The sequence below is a fragment of the Saimiri boliviensis genome, chromosome 17, assembly GCF_048565385.1.
Source record: "Saimiri boliviensis isolate mSaiBol1 chromosome 17, mSaiBol1.pri, whole genome shotgun sequence".
Taxonomy (NCBI): Eukaryota; Metazoa; Chordata; class Mammalia; order Primates; family Cebidae; genus Saimiri; species Saimiri boliviensis.
This window is the reverse complement of record NC_133465.1, coordinates 70,620,108-70,637,672: the sequence shown is the minus strand read 5'-3', so window position 1 is coordinate 70,637,672 and position 17,565 is coordinate 70,620,108. Positions and strand designations below refer to the sequence as shown.

General features: G+C 63.0%; 1 protein-coding gene across 3 annotated transcripts in view; it reads left to right on the top strand.

The window, feature by feature from the left end:
* The window catches only part of CEP131 (centrosomal protein 131), a 29,218-nt gene extending 11,945 nt beyond the window's left edge, over positions 1 to 17,273 (top strand). The window contains exons 4-26 of one of the 3 annotated variants that reach the window (XM_010342316.2): positions 1,550 to 1,664; positions 1,909 to 2,036; positions 4,161 to 4,274; positions 5,005 to 5,163; positions 6,565 to 6,682; positions 7,173 to 7,283; positions 7,432 to 7,600; positions 8,001 to 8,095; positions 8,664 to 8,855; positions 9,068 to 9,244; positions 9,850 to 9,975; positions 10,074 to 10,199; positions 10,954 to 11,070; positions 11,988 to 12,090; positions 12,842 to 13,043; positions 14,116 to 14,223; positions 14,346 to 14,463; positions 14,590 to 14,664; positions 15,621 to 15,763; positions 15,879 to 16,056; positions 16,168 to 16,331; positions 16,896 to 16,956; positions 17,028 to 17,273. In XM_010342316.2, the coding sequence (XP_010340618.1) occupies positions 1,550 to 1,664; positions 1,909 to 2,036; positions 4,161 to 4,274; positions 5,005 to 5,163; positions 6,565 to 6,682; positions 7,173 to 7,283; positions 7,432 to 7,600; positions 8,001 to 8,095; positions 8,664 to 8,855; positions 9,068 to 9,244; positions 9,850 to 9,975; positions 10,074 to 10,199; positions 10,954 to 11,070; positions 11,988 to 12,090; positions 12,842 to 13,043; positions 14,116 to 14,223; positions 14,346 to 14,463; positions 14,590 to 14,664; positions 15,621 to 15,763; positions 15,879 to 16,056; positions 16,168 to 16,331; positions 16,896 to 16,956; positions 17,028 to 17,102 (2,974 nt within the window). In that variant the 3' untranslated portion in view covers positions 17,103 to 17,273. Of the gene's footprint in view, positions 1 to 1,549; positions 1,665 to 1,908; positions 2,037 to 4,160; positions 4,275 to 5,004; positions 5,164 to 6,564; positions 6,683 to 7,166; positions 7,284 to 7,431; positions 7,601 to 8,000; positions 8,096 to 8,663; positions 8,856 to 9,067; positions 9,245 to 9,849; positions 9,976 to 10,073; positions 10,200 to 10,953; positions 11,071 to 11,987; positions 12,091 to 12,841; positions 13,044 to 14,115; positions 14,224 to 14,345; positions 14,464 to 14,589; positions 14,665 to 15,620; positions 15,764 to 15,878; positions 16,057 to 16,167; positions 16,332 to 16,895; positions 16,957 to 17,027 lie in introns of all 3 variants that reach the window. The other 2 variants (XM_010342317.2, XM_003931656.3) reach the window with 2 other exon arrangements.
* The last annotated feature ends 292 nt before the right edge of the window (positions 17,274 to 17,565 follow it).

Here is a 17,565-nt window from a genome sequence, read left to right as displayed (position 1 = left end):
CCATTTTAGAACACGTTTGTTACCCCAAAGAAAACCCCGTGTCGGCTGCTAGACACCCCCTCCCTCCCCCGGCGCCTGGCGACGGCTCCTCTGCGGCTGTCTCTGGATTTGCCTGTTCTGAGCAGCTCGTGTAACTGGAATTGGACAGCCTCCGACCCTCCTGTGGTGTGTGTCAGGGCGCCATCCTCTTTATAGGAGAATAATAGTCCAGCTTGTGCAGGGACCACAGTTGTGTTTTTATCACTGTATTTTCAAGACGGGGTCTGCCCTAGGCTAGAGTGTAGCGATGCTGACATAGCTCACTGCCGTCCCAAACCTCGAATCAAAGGATCCTCCCGCCTCAGCCTCTGAAGTAGCTGGGACCACAGGCATGCACCACTGTGCCCAGCTGAATTCCTTCTTCCTGCTGTGTTCCTTCCCTCTGTCTCCCTCCTCCCCCCTCCTCCCCCTCCTCATTATTTTCCTCCTCCCCCTCCTCCTTCTCCCCCTCCTCCTTCTCCCCCTCCTCCTTCTCCCCCTCCTCCCCCCTCCCCCTCCTCCTTCTCCCCCTCCCCCTCCCCCTCCTCCCCCCTCCTCCTCCCCCCTCCTCCTCCCCCTCCTCCCCCCTCCCCCTCCTCCTTCTCCCCCTCCTCCCCCTCCTCCCCCCTCCTCCTCCCCCCTCCTCCTCCCCCTCCTCCTCCTTCTCCCCCTCCTCCCCTCCTCCTCCTTCTTCTGTTCCTCCCCCGTCTTTCTTCTTCCTCTCCCTTCTTTCCTCCTCCTCCTCCTCCTTCTCTCTCTCTGTTTCTTTTCTTTTTTTTTTTTTTGTGGAGACAAGATCTCAGTATGTTGCCCAGGCTGGTCTTGAACTCCTGGGCTCAAGCAATCCTCCCACCTTGTCCTCCCTAAATGCTGGGATTACAGGCATGAGTCACCACCCTCAGCCAGGCCACAGTTTTGATCCCAACTGATCAATTGTGTTTGGTGCAGCTGTGGCCTCCCACTGGGCAGGGTGGCAGGAGACAGTGGCCACCAGCCCACGCCTTCCAGCTGTGCTTCCCCTTTCGCTCTGAGCAGCAGACGTGTGTGGCTCTTTGTTCACAGGGAAGAGGGTGGCAGCAGAGGCAGCCACGGTGTGTAAGGCCCTCCGTGGGCAGCTGGGTGCACTGGCTCACGCCTATAATCCCAGCACTCTGGGATGCCAAGGTGAGAGGATCTCTGGAGCCCAGGAGTTCGAGACCAGCCTGGGCAACATAGCCAAGACCTTGTCTCTACCGACATTTAAAAAAAAGAAAAAAGGAAAAACAAACATGGCCCTTGTCCCCAGAAACCTGTGATCAGTGTGGCTGATGAAACTCACAGGTGCTTCTGATGGAGGCTCACTCTGAAGGCCCGCTCCACCGAGGAGCCCTGGCCAGGTGCGCTGGGCAGATCGGGGCTTTGGGCCTGGAAACAGAGTCGCTGCTGGTACCTGGGCCCCTCCGTCCTGGAGGGACCTGCCCTGTCTGTGTGCCTGGTGTCGGCTTCCCGGTCGGTGACTCTTTCCTTGCATGCCGCCCTCTCTCGGACACAGGTTGACAGAGCCCACGGACTTCCTGACGCTCTTCGAGGGCAGCCCCAGCGGTAGAAAGAGGCTGGGCAGTCTGCGCGCAGCCCCCAGCGAGAAGGGAGCCACCTGGAACGTCCTGGTAAGGGGGTGTGCGGCGGCTCGTCCTGGTCTCATAGATGGGGTTGTGGCCTGGTTCCTAATTGCAAAAGGCACCATGGGGAGGTGTCAAGACTTGACCCTGACATGACAGACCCTGTGACATCCACCTGCCTGTGCAGGGAGTCGGGGGCTCCTCCTGCTTGTGGGAGAGGTGGGGCTGGGCAGGAAACGGGTGGGGTGTCTGGGTGTGTGCGGGCGGCATCATGGGCTGCGCTGTCTGACAGGATGACCGGCCCCGGGACTTCACCTTGCCCTCCAATGCCCTGAGTTCCAGTGCCCTTGACTCACCGGCGGGCCCTCGGAGGAAAGAATGCCCCGTGGCCCTGGCCCCCAGCTTCACTGCTAACAACAGGTATGGCCTGTGCACGGGCACCCTGGGAGGCTCCTAGCGGGAGACTGCGTGTATCTTTGTCTTGTTGATGGCTGGTTCAGGGTGCTTTGGACTGAATGAGTGAATGAGTGAGTGCGTGAGTGAGGGAGTGAAAGAATGGCTTTCATTCTCCAAAGGCTCAGGGAGGAGGCTGCCAGGTGGCATCTTGCACCTACGGGGGACTTGGCCCAGCTTTGGCTCTTGAAGAGTTTTGGGCCTTAGGGAGGCTCATGTGAGGCTGGGATGGTGGGGTCCGGAGAGGGGCCTTGTCTGAGGAGCCTTGTTGGGGGCCTGGGGAATCCTCAGAAGAAATGGACTCCAGGCGGCTGCCTCTGAGCCTTCAAGGAGAAAGAGTGCTCCTTGGGCTAGACCTCAGGGGACCCATGAGAGGAAGGGACTGGGGACACATTTTCCACTGGCATTTAGAGCCTTCACCAAAGGAGTGGTCTCAGGAGAGACCTTGTGGTTTATTCACCAGGGTTGGCATAGGAAGAATTCTTGTGTTTGGGTTTTTTTTTTTTTTTTTTTTTTTTTGAGACAGTATCTCGCTCTGTCACCAAACTAGAGTGCGGTGGCACAGTCTCGGCTCACCACAACCTCCGATTCCCTGGTTCAAGCAATTCTCCTGCCTCAGCCTTCCAAGTAGCTGGGATTATAGGTGTGTGCCACCATGCTCAGCTAATTTTTGTATTTTTTTTTAAGTAGAGAGGGGATTTTACCGTGTTGGCCAGGATGGTCTCGACCTCCTGACCTCGTGATCTTCCCACCTCGGCCTCCCAAAGTGCTGGATTACAGGCTGAGCCACCGCCCCCAGCTGAATTCTTGCTTTTTAATTTACTTTTTAAGTTAGAGACAGGGTCTCATCTGTCACCGTGACTGGAGAGCACAATCATAGCTCACTGCAGCCTTGACCTCCTGGGCTCAAGAGATCCTCCCCTGTCAGCCTTCGGAGTAGCTGGGACCACAGGTGCACACCACCATTCCTGGCGAATTTTTGAAGTCTCGCTGTGTTGTCCAGGCTGGTCTCAAACTCCCGTGCTCAAGCAATTCTCCCTCCTCGGCCTCTCGCAAAGCCCTGGGATTACAGGTGTGAGCCCCCACACCTGGTTCTAAAATTTACCTTAGCATTTATCGAGTGATACGTGCACACACAGCCCACGTGTCAGCAGCACCACAGGCTTCACATGGTAAATAGCAGACCCACTGCCCCTCCCACCCCCAGCCTCTGCTCCCCAGGAGCAGTGTCTTTCAAGTTATCTCTTCTAGTGTTTTCTTGAAAACATTTATGAATACATGCTATGCTGCTCATTTGTGAGCAGCTCAAAATCAGTCATGGTAGGAATACTCACACCACCCAAACTGGTAAGTGGGCCCTGCTCCGAGAACCAGCTGTGGAACGTTTGTGAGTGCAGGCTGGTGCCAGGCATGGACTGATGTGGGCGCAGGCTGGTGCGGGTGCAGGCTGGTGCCAGGCATGGGCTGGTGCAGGTGGGGCTGGTGAGGGTGTGGGCTGGTACTGGGCATGGGCTGGTGAGGGTGTGGGCTGGTGAGGGTACAGATGCAGGATGGTGCTGGGTGTGGGCTGGTGTGGGTGTGTGCTGATGCCAGGTGTAGGCTGGTGCCAGGCATAGGCTGGTGCAGCTATGGACTGTAGGCACATACGGGCTGGTGAGGGTGCAGGCTGGTGAGGGTGTGGACTGACGCAGGTATGGGCTGGTGCTGGGTGCGGGCTGGTGCAGGTGTGTGCTGATGCTGGGTATAGGCTGGTGCCAGGCATGGGCTGGTGCAGCTATGGGCTGGTGGCAGGTGCAGGCTGGTGAGGGTGTGGGCTGGTGCTGAGTGTAGGCTGGTGTGGGTGCAGGCTGGTGCCAGGCATAGGCTGGTGCAACTACAGGCTGGTGGCAGGTGTGGACTGGTGGCGGGTGTGGGCTGGTGTTGGTGTGGGCCATGGAAGGGGCCTGGGGACACCAGGCTGTGCTGCTGCCAGCATGTAGCAAGCACTGAAGGCTTCTGTCCCCACCCAGCCCGTGCCTCGAGTGTCGCTCTGAGATCTCAGGCGTCCTCTCCGGAGGCCTGACTGGTCCCGTCTCTCTTCTGGCCTGGCAGGAGCAACAAGGGAGCCGTAGGCAACTGCGTCACCACCATGGTGCACAACCGCTACACCCCCTCGGAGAGGGCACCCCCACTCAAGAGCTCCAACCAGACCGCCCCCTCCCTCAAGTAAGGTCTTCTGGGGAGGCCGCAGGGCTGCTAGGTCCAACCTCGGTCAGAGCACAGTTCTGCACAGAAAACCTCGTGGAGCCGCCCCCCGCCTGGCTCCTCATCCACGTCCACTGCCCTCTGCTGTTCCCGGGTCAGGAGCTTCCTGCAGAGAATACAGCACGGATTTGGTGGCACAGTGAAGCCATCCTGGGGTCCCCAGGAGGATGCCAGGGCTCATCCAGAGCCCAGAAGGCGTCATAATGGGTTGCCTGAGCAGAGCAGAGGAGCCCCCCCGAGCCCACTGCATGGTCTCGCTGGACTGGGGATGGCCCTGGAGGTCTCTCAAGTTTCCCTCTATTTTTAGTAGAGACAGGGTTTCACCATGTCGGCCAGGCTGGTCTCGAACTCCAGACCTCAAGTGATCCACCCGCCTTGGCCTCCCAAAGTGCTGTGATTACAGGTGTGAACCACCGCGCCTGGCCTCTCAGTGTAATTTTAGTGAGAACTTCTTACAGGCAAAGAGCTGGTTACCCTGGAGCTTTGTCAGGGCACAGGTGGTGCAGAGGCCAGGATGTGGCATGGGAGAGCTGGCCTGGCACCTGCTGCTGTCTGCCTCCCCACTGGCTGCCGGCCTGCCAGCACACCTTCCAGACTCAGTCCTGGGACTCCCGAGAGCGAGCGCCTGTTGTCTGTGGGCCCAGCCGTTCCCCAGGCGCTGAGACGGGGCTGCTGTCTTCTTTCCTGTTAGCAACATCCTCAAGGCAGCCACCCGGGAGGGCAGCGAGAGCAGCAGCTTCGGGAAGCCACCAAAAAACATCTCCAGTGCCACCCACTCAGCCTGGAACAACGCTGGGGGCGCCACGAGCCTGCCCGGGCGGAAGGAGGTGACAGAGGAGGAGGCCGAGAGGTGACTGCTCTCGGGGTAGTGGGGGCCTCAGGCCAGAACATGGGTGGGCAGAGGTCAGGGTCTGGGAGGCTCATACCTCTGGGGATAGAAATTTCCATTTAATAATTCTTTTAAAATATTGAGACTGAGCAGACCCGTGTGGCGTGGTTCTGTTGACATAAAACACCCAGCAAAAGCAACTTTATCGGAAGGAAGTCCAGGGCTGGTGTGGGGTGGCAGGAGGGCTCCTCCAGGGGCACTGGAACATTTCAGAACTGCACTGTGCCGATGGTCACACAGCTCTAGATTTGCTAAAAATCATTGACTTGTACACGGAAAATCGGTAGATTCTGTAGTATGGAAATTATATCTCAGTTAAACTGCTAATTAGAACAACGTTAAAGGCAAAGAAACTACAAAATTGAAAAAAGCCAAGTCCCAAAGCTTGAGGGGGTGTGGGCGGAGCCTCCTGTGGTCCTGACTGTGGGGGCTGTGCCCCTGACGCTTGCCCCTGGGGAGCTGGGGGGGGGGGGTTGGGCGGAGCCTCCTGGGACTGTCGTTCCCAGTCAGGGGTCAGGAGAGTCCCCGGGACTTTTGGAGCCTCCCTGTTATGAGGCCACCACTTCCTCTGGCTGGGGAGGCAGTGGGTGGCAGGAGGGCCCCGGAGGGGAGACGGGAAGCCCACAGCTCCTCGAAGCCTCTGGCGCTGCCCAGGGCAGACCGCCCCTGAGCTGCCGCCCACCTGTTCTGGGTTCTCTTTTGGTGCTTTTGCTGAGAGAATCCACATGTGGTCCCAAGAGCCACAGGGAAGCCTTGTTTTATTGGATCAGTTTTACTGAGTACAATTTGTATACAAAAGGTGCCCATGGTAAATGTGCAGTTTCATGAGTCTCCACCAGGGTGTGTAGTGCTGTCTACAGCCCAGCACCTTCCCCCGCCCCCCGCGCCCGCCCCGCTCCCATCTTGCTCCCGTCTTCCCTCAAGCTCCCCCCCACCCCGGGGTCTGGCACCAGCAGCCACCAGTCTGTTCCCTCATGGCCCTGCCTTCTCTGCCCACCTTCTCTGTGTTGCCATGGACTGGGGCCTGCGCTGGCCTGAGCCCCGGGCTAGTTGCCTGTGTGTAGGGTCCTGGAGCCAGGTCATGGCCATTGGAACCATTTGAACCATCCCCACTTTCTGGCGATTATAAATAGGGCCACACAGGCCTGCTGGATAGACGTTTTCCCTCCCTGGGCATCTTCCCAGGAGGAAGGTTTCGGGTTTTAGTGGAGCTGGTCCAGGAGGGCAGGTCCTGCCTTGTGAAAAGGAGTACTGTGTGGCGTCGCTGGCGTCTCTCTCCCCGGCTGGACCTTCCACCGGCAGCCAGCTGGCTCCTGCGGGGCGCTGGTCCTGTCTTGGCCCTGAGCCCTGCTCTCTGGGCAGGTTTATCCACCAGGTGAACCAGGCCGCTGTCACCATCCAGCGCTGGTACCGCCAGCAGGTGCAGCGGCGCCGAGCAGGAGCTGCCCGCCTGGAGCACTTGCCGCAGGCCAAACGGGAGGTCAGTGTGGGCGTCAGTCTCTCCACGCTCCCCGGTGGGTCTGGCCCAGAATCTCAGGGCTCTCAGTTTCTGGGACAGGTGGAATCGAAGCCTGGGATTGCCTGTGGGTTCTGTCTCTGGGTGCAGCACCCTCCCTGAACCTGGGTCCCTGCGGACAGGATGGTCCTCACTGGCTCTCATCAGGGGCTGGGTGTCAAGAAACGCCTGCTGGGTCCCTCCCAGGCTGGAGTGCCTCAGGAGAATGCTCCATGGGGCAGAGCTGTCTCTCTTGCGCCACAACTGCTGGACACCTGCGACACTGGGCTTGTCCTCTGTAGAGCAGAGAGACGGCAGGTTCAGGGTCTTGTGGAGTCTCACCTTCTCTGCTGGCCCTGAGATTCCATGAACTCTAGCGGGCTCCAGGGCGTTCAGGGGGAACCCCCGGTCTGGGTCTGGATTCCGTGTTCCAGATGTGTACACCACATGGCACTGGCTTTCTTGGCAGGAGCAGCGGCAGCACCTGGGCGAGGGCACCCTCCTGGACCTGCACCAACAGAAAGAGGCTGCCAGGAGAAAGGCCCGTGAGGAGAAGGCATGCCAGGCCAGGCGAGCGGCCATTCAGGTGCCCGGGCTGACCACGTAGGGACCGTTGGGCCTGACTGGGGGGCTACTGCTGGGGCTCCCTGGGCCCTGGGATGCTCAGGGCAGTTCAGCTGGGAGCTTGGGTCGTCCTCTCCCGGGGATGGCACTCAGCGATGCTCCCACTGCAGGAGCTGAAGCAGAAACGAGCTCAGAGAGCCCAGAAGGCTTGCACTGCTGAGCGGGGGCCGCCCGAGAATCCCCGGGAGACCACAGCGCCAGGGATGCGGCGGCCTGCTCAGGAGCCGTCCACCACGCTGGGTGGCACTGCCCACCAGGCCCTCAAGGCCAATAACGCTGGTGAGAGTGGCTCACTGCCCACCCTGCTCTGGGGGGTGGGCTGCAGCCAGGAAGGAGGTGCAGCCCGTGCGGAGCTCCCTTGACCCCCTGTGTTGCTCCCATGTTGGCGGCCCCAGCCCTCAGAGTTAGGGGCCTTGGCCCCCAGCTGCCCTGACGAGGGTGCCGAGACCTTGACAGACAAATGGGCCTGGACATAGGGACCCTACGGAGCAGAAGGCCTGGAAGGTGGGGTGGCACTCTGCCCCCACAGCGCACACCCAGAAAGCTGTGGCTCCCCAGTGGCTCCTCTGCTTCTGGGGTCACCTCTGCCTCCCCCATGCCTGGCTCCTTCCCAGGGGCACCTCCAGAGCTGCTATCCCCATAGGATGGCACCGGTGAGATGGTGTGTTGTGCTGTGCAGGTGCCGGCCTCCCCGCTGCAGGCCCTAGAGACCGATGCCCACTCACCTCTGACTCGTCTCCAGAACCACAGCAGCCTCCGGAGGACAGGATGCAGGTCTGGGCATAGCTGTCTTTCCCTCACTTGTGGTTTTGGCTTCAAGGGCTGCATCCATGCCAGGGGTGTCCTGATCCCAGCTGACCCCAGCCCCTCCTCTGCTGTGGGGCCACTCGTGCCTGTAGAGGCCACCCAGGAGGGGTCTTCTTGCTCTGATGCAAGGTGCTGGCTGTTCTGGGGGAAGCCTTCACTGGGGTGGAGTCCTCTTGGGTTTGTGCAGATTCCTGGGGTTGGGTGCCCTGCAGCCTCATCCATGGAAGAGGAACTTCTGGCTCCGAAGAGCGGTGTGACAGTTCCCAGCCTGCTCAGTGGTGGGGCCAGGTGGCTTACTGCCCACTTTCCTGGAGTGGGGTACTGGGAGGAGTCCCTGGTGGCTGGAGATACTCTGGGTTTGAGCAGCTGCAGAGAACGGGTGGGAAAGTCTGAGGCCTGGCCTCACCTTCCAGGGGCCAAATGTTGGGATTGGGGAGCTCCGGCAGTACCTTCCGGGGTCTGCAATTGGCTCCCTACGTGGGGCTGTCTCGGCCACTGGCAGCCTTGCTGCATCTGTCCCCCTGCTCTGTTGCAGGGTGTTCTCACCCAGGATGCAGCTGGGGACAGCCTGGAGATGGTGGCCCCAAGCAAGGGCAGTGCCAAGTCTGGGGGGCCGCTGGAGGAGCTGCTGCACACACTGCAGCTGCTGGAGAAGGAGCCAGAGCCGCTGCCCTGCCCCAGGGTCCATCGCAAGAGCAGATATGCCTGGGCCAGCGAGGTGGCCGAGGTGTGCCCCTGCCCTGCCCAGCCTGGCCGCTGGCGTATCCTCACAGCATGCAGTGGCTGTGGGGGTTGGGAAAATGGGGTGCCAGGGCCCCTCCTTACTTTGATCAGTACCCTCCCTCCCAGAGCCCAGCCTCGGCTGCCACCCCTGCCCCCGGGGACCCCCAGTCCTCAGGCTGCCCTGATAATCCCCAGTGCTGGGCTCCTGTCCCACAGGAGGATGACGCCAGCTCTCTGACAGCTGACAACCTGGAGAAATTTGGAAAACTCAGCGCGTTCCCTGAACCCCCTGAGGATGGGACGCTGCTCTCGGAGGCCAAGCTGCAAAGCATCATGAGCTTCTTGGATGAGATGGAGAAGTCGGGGCAGGACCAGCCGGACCCCCAGCAGGAGGTGGCCCCTCGCCAGACTGCACCTGACCCCCGGGGGAGGAGGTCCCTCACCAGCCCCCACCTGGTCCCTCACCATGTACCCACCCGGGTTATGTAGCCCGCCACGGGGCTCTCTGATGGTAGAGGCGGCAGGGCCAGCATTCCCCATGCTGCTGTTCCCCAGCCTCCTGCCCCCACCCCGAGCCTCCTCCCCGAGCCCTGTGTGGGTGGCCAGTTGTGGCCTCCAGAACCCTGCTGTCCCCTGGGCCGCTGGTTGGTTTGTCCTGGGTGAACACCAGTGGCCAGGCTAAATGGAGCAGTGACGTGAACTTTATTGCCGCAGGGCCAGAAGCTCAAAAGTGCATAGAACTTTTTAAGTGGTCTGTTTCTTACTCCTGAGGCCATGGCCCCGTTTCCTGTAGAGTAATGAAACGACCTCTGCCGGGTGGCCTGCCGCCTGCCACCTGCCGCCTGCCGCCTGCCGCCTGCCGCCTGGCTTCCCAGGGGCTCCTCTGCATGCAGGGGCTCCTCTGTCTCCAGAGGATAGGGCTTCAGGGCATTGTGTCAGGTCCTCGGCGGCCTCCCTGTCCTCTGCCACTGCTGCCTGATGCGTGGCTGTGTCTGCAGGGGCAGGTGCCACAGGCGGGGCCGGGACCCCTGGAGCCAAGGTCCGAGGTGGGCACGTCTGTGATGCGGCTGAAGCTGGAGGTGGAGGAGAAGAGGCAGGCCGTGCTGCTGCTGCAGAGAGCGCTGGTAACGCCCCGCACTGCTCGCCCGCGTCCTGCGGCCCCTGCCCGCCGAGGCTGGGCCTGTGGGTCCCAGCGTCTCCCTCCTCTGCCTACACCCTGCAGGCACAGCAGCGAGACCTCACGGTCCGGCGGGTCAAGGAGACAGAGAAGGCGCTGAGCCGGCAGCTGCAGCGGCAGAGGGAGCAGTATGAGGCCACCATCCAGCGGCACCTGGCCTTCATCGACCAGGTGAGGGGCCGGAGACTGCAGAGGCCCAGACCCAGCACGTGGCTCGCAGAGACTTCCAGAGCCGGGGGCTTCCCATGGCCCAGGAGCTGCTTCTGCTGTTGGAGGCCACACGAGTGTCCACTGGACGCATTCCAAGCCTTTCCTGTGCCATTCCCGGATGTCCATGCCCTGGAGAGGTCCCGCCTGTCTTTACCCAGAGCTGTCCCGAGGCAGGGTAGTGGGGGCGTCTGCTGGCCCCTCGGCTCGGTCGCAGCCCTGGTTGGATCCTATTCTTTTTTTTTTTTTTTTTTTTTTGGTTTGGATCCTATTCTGGAGAGAACTGTAGGTCTGGGGTCCATGAAAAAAGCAGTGGCCTCCAGGGGCTGCTTGGTGGTTGTCACAGGTCTGTCCTGACCTAGGGTCTGGCCTGGGGCTGTCGGTGAAGCTGGTGTGGTCCTGGTACCCTTTGGCAGGCAGTGGCCTCCTCCAGGGCTGGGTGATAGGCATGAAGGACCTGCCCTCATCCCAGGAAGACCCTGACACCACTGTTGGTGGTGGGCTGGGGCTTCTCTGATACCTGCCGGGTGAGGACGGGCTGGCAGATGGAGGCCTGGGCCTGAGTTTGCACACATGCCCTCCCACTGGCCCCAGAGCCCCCCACGAACCTGGGGGGCGCGGCCCCAGGGGAGGCGAGGGGAGGCGCTCTTAGCCTCCCTGGGAGGCTGGGAGGATCTCCGTGAGGGGTCCTGCCGCCTCACCTCTGGTCACGACGCAGCTGATTGAAGACAAGAAGATCCTGAGTGAAAAGTGTGAGGCTGTGGTGGCCGAGCTGAAGCAGGAGGACCAGAGGTGCTCCGAGCGTGTGGCCCGGGCGCAGGAGCAGCATGAGCTGGTGAGGCCTCACTCCCCATTATCGGCTCCCCAGGCCTGGCTCACAGGCCGAGCATAGCCGGCACGGCTCACAGAACAGGGCCGGACTTGGAGTCCTCATCCTGCCTCGGAGTGTCAGGGTCACAGGGGTGGCTGGGGCTGTCTGGGGGCACCGCGGCACCGAGCTGGTCCCCTCCTGCCTCTCTAGCTGCCAGGCCCTGGGGCGGGGCCGTGGGCCTGGTGTGAGTGCTCCCCTGCCACAAATGTGGACGCCCAGTTTCTGCCTGGCCACAGCACAATGGCCATGGACCCAGGAGCCTCTGCACGGCCTGCCCCACCACCGGGTCCCTGGGCCACGGGCCCTGCTCTCTCTAATTGACCAGGTGTCGGTCGAGCACTGATGCCTGGCTTCCCTCCTGCTGCGTGGGCAGGAGCTGGTTCAAAGGCCCACTCGCTCCCCAGGGGCTCAGCCTCCCTGGCTGTGCTTCCCACCAGCTTGGGCAGCAATGGTCCTGAGCCCAGGCTCTGAGTGGGAGTTGGCACTGGCATTTTTAAATCCCTGCACGTGACCGTGGCTGACAGCTGAGGCTGAGGACTTCCGGTTACACAGCAGAATGCAGGCTTGGGCTGTCTGGCAGGCAGCCATACCCCTCTCAGGGGCAGGGCCTCTGCAGGCTGACGGCTGCCCTCCCGTGTCTTAGGCCACAAGGTGTGTGGCAGGCGGGCCTGGGCCTCCTGCCTGGCCCTGGGTGCTGGGGAGGAGCGGTGGCTCTCTGGAGCCACATGTGTGTCTCGGGGCAGCATACACACTCACCCACGAGCGCCGGCCTTGTGCTGGTGATCCTGGAAGCCTGGCACCTGCCTGTGCCCACGGGGTGGCGAAGGGACGAGGTGTCCTTCGCATAGTTTCTTCCTGACCTCCTGTGCTCCTGCTTGTAGGAGATTAAGAAACTCAAAGAAATAATGAGTGCCACTGAGAAAGTCCGCCGGGAGAAGTGGATCAGTGAGAAAACCCAGAAGATCAAGGAGATCACTGTTCGAGGTGTGCCGTCCCCTCCCAGAGCCGGCAGGCGTGGGCGGGCGCTGCGGGGCTGGGCTGCTTTTGAGAGAACCATAGCTTCAGGCACTCATGTAGCCTAAGACCTTCCCGGGAGAAGTGAGTGCTCATGCCGGACCACCCCTACGCGGCCTGCTTCCTCTGCAGCCTCTGCTGGGATCCTGGGGGCAAGTGGGCTCCACGCAGGAGGCTGGCCCAGCCCCCAGCACCGAGGCAGTGGCCTGAACTGAGGGGCTCAGTGCGTCGCTTCCTCAGGGCTGGGCTGGGGGAGGTTGGGAGTTTGTGGGTGACTGTGGCACCTGGCCTTGCCATGGGAAGCAGAGTGAGCCACAGGAGGAGGCAGGTGTGGGCGGGGCAAGGGGGCTGGAGGTGTGTGTCGGGGTCAGAAGGGACCTCGGGCCGTTGTGTGGGGCTCCATGAGGCCTGGTCCTCTCGCTCTGGACACCTCTGCCAGGGTGCCTTGGAGCTGCCAGTGGGAGCACCAAGGGTGTGGGCGAGCCCTGAGCCCCACAGGCTGAGAGAGGCGCCGTGGCCCTGCGGGCACCTCCCCACCTCCTGGGAGTCAGACTTGGCTGTGCTTCGGGCTGGGTCTAAGGAGGCCCTGGGAGGGCAGGGTACCCCGGGGCCTGAGACAAGCTGGTCTTGTGCCAGGATTGGGTTTCTGGGCTCCCCTTCGGCTGGACTTGGCCCGGCCTGTGTGGTGGGGTGTCTCCTGTAGCTGGTGCCCCGCCCCCAGGCCTAGAGCCGGAGATCCAGAAGCTGATTGCCAGGCACAAGCAGGAGGTGCGGAGGCTCAAGAGCCTGCACGAGGCGGAGCTGCTGCAGTCCGACGAGCGGGCCTCGCAGCGCTGCCTGCGCCAGGCCGAGGAGCTGCGGGAGCAGCTGGAGCGCGAGAAGGAGGCGCTGGGCCAGCAGGAACGCGAGCGCGCTCGGCAGCGGTGGGTGGCGGCCCCAGGCTTGTGGGGCCGAGAGTCTCAGGGTGTGGAGTCAGGGCAGCCTTGAAGGCCGGAGCAGGATTCCCTTGTTGGGGTGGGCGAGGGTCTCGGTGCGGCATCAGGGAGGACGCAAGGCACTTGGGGCCCTTGGGGCCCTTGGGGGCTTAGACTCGTCAGCTGGGCCAGCGGCCTCGGGCGCACGTCTGCAGTCCCTGCCCACCAAGGTCTGCGGGTTCTGCATGTTTCCCAGGGCTAGGGCTTGGAACCCCCACCAGACGTCCGCTGTTTCAGAGCTGGCCCCAGAGCAGCTAACCTGTGGATAAGCGGCCTTGAGGCCCCTCCAGCTCTGACCCTGGGGCCCAGGGACGGTCTCATTGCTTTCATTGGCTTGGGGTCTGAGGGGTGACTGCTGCTGTCACATCCTGAGCCCTGGGGGCTGGGGACGTGCCCAGTGGAGGTCAGGGTCTGTTGGCCAGGGGGCCAGGGCGCAGCCCCTTCCGCGCTGTCTGCGCCTCCAGGACAGAGCCTGGGAGCCATCCGCTCCTCTCCGGCCTGTTGCCTGTGGCGCGAGGTCCTCCCCGGGTGCAGCTCCGCTGGTCTCCCGGCCTCTCCCCGAAGGTGGGGTCAGGATGAGGGCCTGGCTCGAGCTTGCTCAGGTACCCTTGTACCCTCAGGCCAGAGGCAGGGGAGGTAGATGAGGCCCCGCCAGGCACCTGCCTCCAGCCCTCCATGCCAGCCTGGTAGTGCTGAACAGGGCAAGACTGGCACATGGGCTGAGGGAAAAGGGAGCCCAGACACGGCTCCGCAGCCACTTCCCAAAGCGCCACGAGGGCCTGGAGCTCAGGGAGTGGCAGCGCTGGGCTGACGGGCAGGGTCCTTGTGGCTTTGCCTGCCCCTGAGGCCTTCCCTGCTCCTGGGCTATATGGCTGAGGGGGAGGGTTCAGCTCCAGACTGGGCTGCCAAAGGGCTGCTCTCGAGGTCTGAGCCAGGCCTGTGTCTGGCCCGTCCCCTGCGGTAGGTGGGTACTGGGACCGCCTGTCCCTGCACCCGTGAGCCAGTCCTGCCCGTCCCACAGGTTCCAGCAGCACCTGGAGCAGGAGCAATGGGTGCTGCAGCAGCAACGGCAGCGTCTGTATAGCGAGGTGGCCGAGGAGAAGGAGCGGCTGGGCCAGCAGGCAGCCAGGTGTGCCCAGGGGACACGCCCTTGCCCAGGGACCCTCACTCGCTGACCCCTCACCCACTGTCCTCTCCCGTCCTTGACTCCTGGCCTGCTGACCCCCTCATTTGCTGACCCCTTGGCCACAGGCAGCGGGCAGAGCTGGAGGAGCTGAGGCAACAGCTGGAAGAGAGCAGCTCTGCGCTGACCCGAGCCCTGCGGGCGGAGTTTGAGAAGGGCAGGGAGGAGCAGGAGCGCCGGCACCAGGTCTGGGTCGGCGAGGCTGCTTGCGGTGGGGTCGGGGAGGGGAAAGGAGGTTGATTGGGGGGATGGGGGCGGCTGGGTAGGGGCCGGGGGGTGGGGGCTGACTGGTCTCTTACGCCCGCCCCCCAGATAGAGCTGAAGGCCCTGAAGCAGCAGCTGGAGCTGGAGAGGCAGACGTGGGAGGCTGGCTGCGCCAGGAAGGAGGTGGGGACTTGGGCGCCCAGGCGGGCAGGGGCTGGTGGCTCCTGGGGTGGGCTCTGCTGCTGTGGCGTCCTGGGGCCTCGTTTCTGGGAGTCACATCTGCTGCATGTGGTTGTCTTCTGAGCTGATGCTGAGCATGTTGCTTTCAGCCCACCTTTTGTGCAGACTCTGGAAGGATCCAGGGTGCCTGGGGCGCATCCTCTGTGGTCCGAGAACAGGCATCATCCCCCTTGCTAGGGGTGGCTATGCCCATGCACCCCATAGCCAGCCCACTGACACTCAGATGTACAGAGAGGCACACGCACAAAAGGCTCCCCTTAGCCTCTGGGGCCTTCCGAGGGGGTGGCCTCTGCCACGGTGACAGTGCCACACACATTGTCACCAACCATGCCCACCATGAGGCCACTGTGCAGGCTGACCATGCTCGTCACCTGGATGGATGTCACCCAGCAGCCAGGCAGGCTGTGGCAGTGGATGCCTCCGGGCTTAGGAGGACGTGCCCGACGCAGGCCTGTGGGGCCTGGGGCTGGGCATGTGAAATTCCATAGGCGTTTCAGTTGCTTCTAAGAGGTTGCCTGGGTGGGCTCTCACTGCCTGGGCTTGGGGACCCAGGCCCTGCCCTCAGCAACATGGCAAGTCCGACTTCCTGGCCCATCTGGTAGCAGGTGGTGGCCTCAGGTCGTCATGGGCTGTGGGTCTGAGGGAGGGGACCCTAAGCTGTGTGTTGTAATGGTCTCTGGCACGCCTGTGCCCACACTGGGTCCTGATGACAGGATGTGGTGCATCCCAGGGCAGGAGTCTGGAGAGGGGAAGGCTCCTTGCCCCGCTGTGGCTCAGAACCTGGAGCCCTCCAGGCCCCCCCTGAGGCTGGCCCTGTCCCCCGCTCAGCTTCCCACATCCACTGCCTTTTGAGGGCCGGCTCCCAGTGGTGACCCCCAAGGCGGCACGTGTCCCCCCAGGAGGCGTGGCTGCTGAACCGGGAACAGGAGCTGAGGGAAGAAATCCGGAAAGGTCGGGACAAGGAGATCGAGCTTGTCGTTCACCGGCTGGAGGCCGACGTGGCGCTGGCCAAGGAGGAGAGTGAGCAGGCTGCCGAGAGCCGGTGAGGCCTGCCACGAGGGGGCACGGCTGGGTCGCCGGCTGGGGGGGCCCGGGAGCCGAGGTGCGAGGACCCCTGTGTGTGCGGGCTGCAGTGACCCCGCCCTCCCCCACGCCAGCATCAAGCGCCTACGGGACAAGTATGAGGCAGAGCTCTCGGAGCTGGGGCAGTCGGAGCGGAGGCTCCAGGAGCGGTGCTCCGAGCTGAAGGGCCAGCTCGGGGAGGCCGAGGGGGAGAACCTGCGTCTGCAGGGCCTCGTGCGGCAGAAGGAGCGGGCGCTGGAGGACGTGCGGGCGGTGAGCGAGTGGGCGGGCGGGCGACGGGTGGGCAGTGGACGCCCCAGGCCCCTCCCGCTTGCACGCAGCCACTGGCTGGCAGCTGGCTCACCGCCTCCTGTGGCTCCCCAGATAAACCAGCAGCTCACCAGCGAGCGCAGCGACCTGGCTCAGGTGATTCGCCAGGAGTTCCAGGACCGGCTGGCAGCCTCCGAGGAGGAGACGCGGCAGGCCAGGGCCGAGCTGGCCGCGCTGCAGGCCCGGCAGCAGCTGGAGCTGGAGGAGGTGCACCGGAGGTGGGCGGCCGGGGCTGCAGGGCTGGAGGCGGAGGCGGGGCAGGGGAGCGGGCAGGACCCCAGGAGGTGCAGGCAGAGCGCTATGGGCAGAGGCGGGTAGGGTGCCACGTTTGGGGCCCAGGAGACCAGGATCTGTTTTCCTCCCTGGCACTTAGTCCAGGGTGTCGGCCATCGGGTGTTGGAGCACCCGAGTGCATCAGGTCTGGGCCTGGCCAGTTCTCCAGGGAGGCAGCTCCCGGGGCCCTGGGCTGGGTGGACAGGCGCTGACAGAGCCAGGGCGCTGTGAGGTTCCCAGCGAGCGCCCTCCATGAGGGTCTTGCCTCCTTCCTGTGCCACCTGCTGCCAGGGCTGAGAGGCAAGTGTGGGCAAGGCTTCCCACCCCATCTGGTATCAGGCCTCCCCAGGGGTGGCCAGGGTCACTCATATTGGGTCCTGACTTACAGCAGGTGGGTTCCCTGGACACCTGCCTGGGCCAGCCACAGGAGTCATGGTCAGCAGGGCTGGGACCGGGCTGCCCCGTGCACTGTGAGTGCTGCAGGCGACCCCACCACGTACCCCCCACAGGGTGAAGACAGCCCTCGCGAGGAAGGAGGAGGCCGTGAGCAGCCTACGGACACAGCATGAGGTGAGTCCCTGCGGCCAGCCCTGTGGGACCCCGGGACCGGAAGCGGGCCTGACCCTGCGGGTGTGTTGCAGGCTGCGGTGAAGCGGGCCGACCACCTGGAGGAGCTGCTGGAACAGCACAGGCGGCCTGCACTGAGCAGCAAGTGACCAGGGACACCGGGACACATCCAGAGACGGAAGGTGGAGGACAGTGGGTGGACTTAGACCTGGAGGTCACGGGGATGCCTGCCTGCCCCCCACAGAGGCCGGTGTTGGAGACGCCAGCGGCCAAGCACCTGTGGCTGCATTTTATCAGTAAAGGGGCCGCTTTTTTCAGTGCCTCGAGTGACTGCCTTGCCTTCTCTCCTGGGCTGGAGCCCACCCAAGACCCCCTGAGCAGCCAGGCGTGGGTTTGGCTCTCTCCCTCCCATTTCCCTCTACAACCTGTGCAGGCTGACCAGGAAATCATGAGGATTGGCCATCCGCCCCCCAGCTAGCAATCCCCAGCACTCAGCCAGCAGCCCCTCAGCACTCAGCCAGCAGCCCCCCAGCACTCAGCCAACAGCCCCCCAGCACTCAGCTAGCAGCTCCCCAGCACTCAGCCAGCGACTCCCCAGCACTCAGCCAGCAG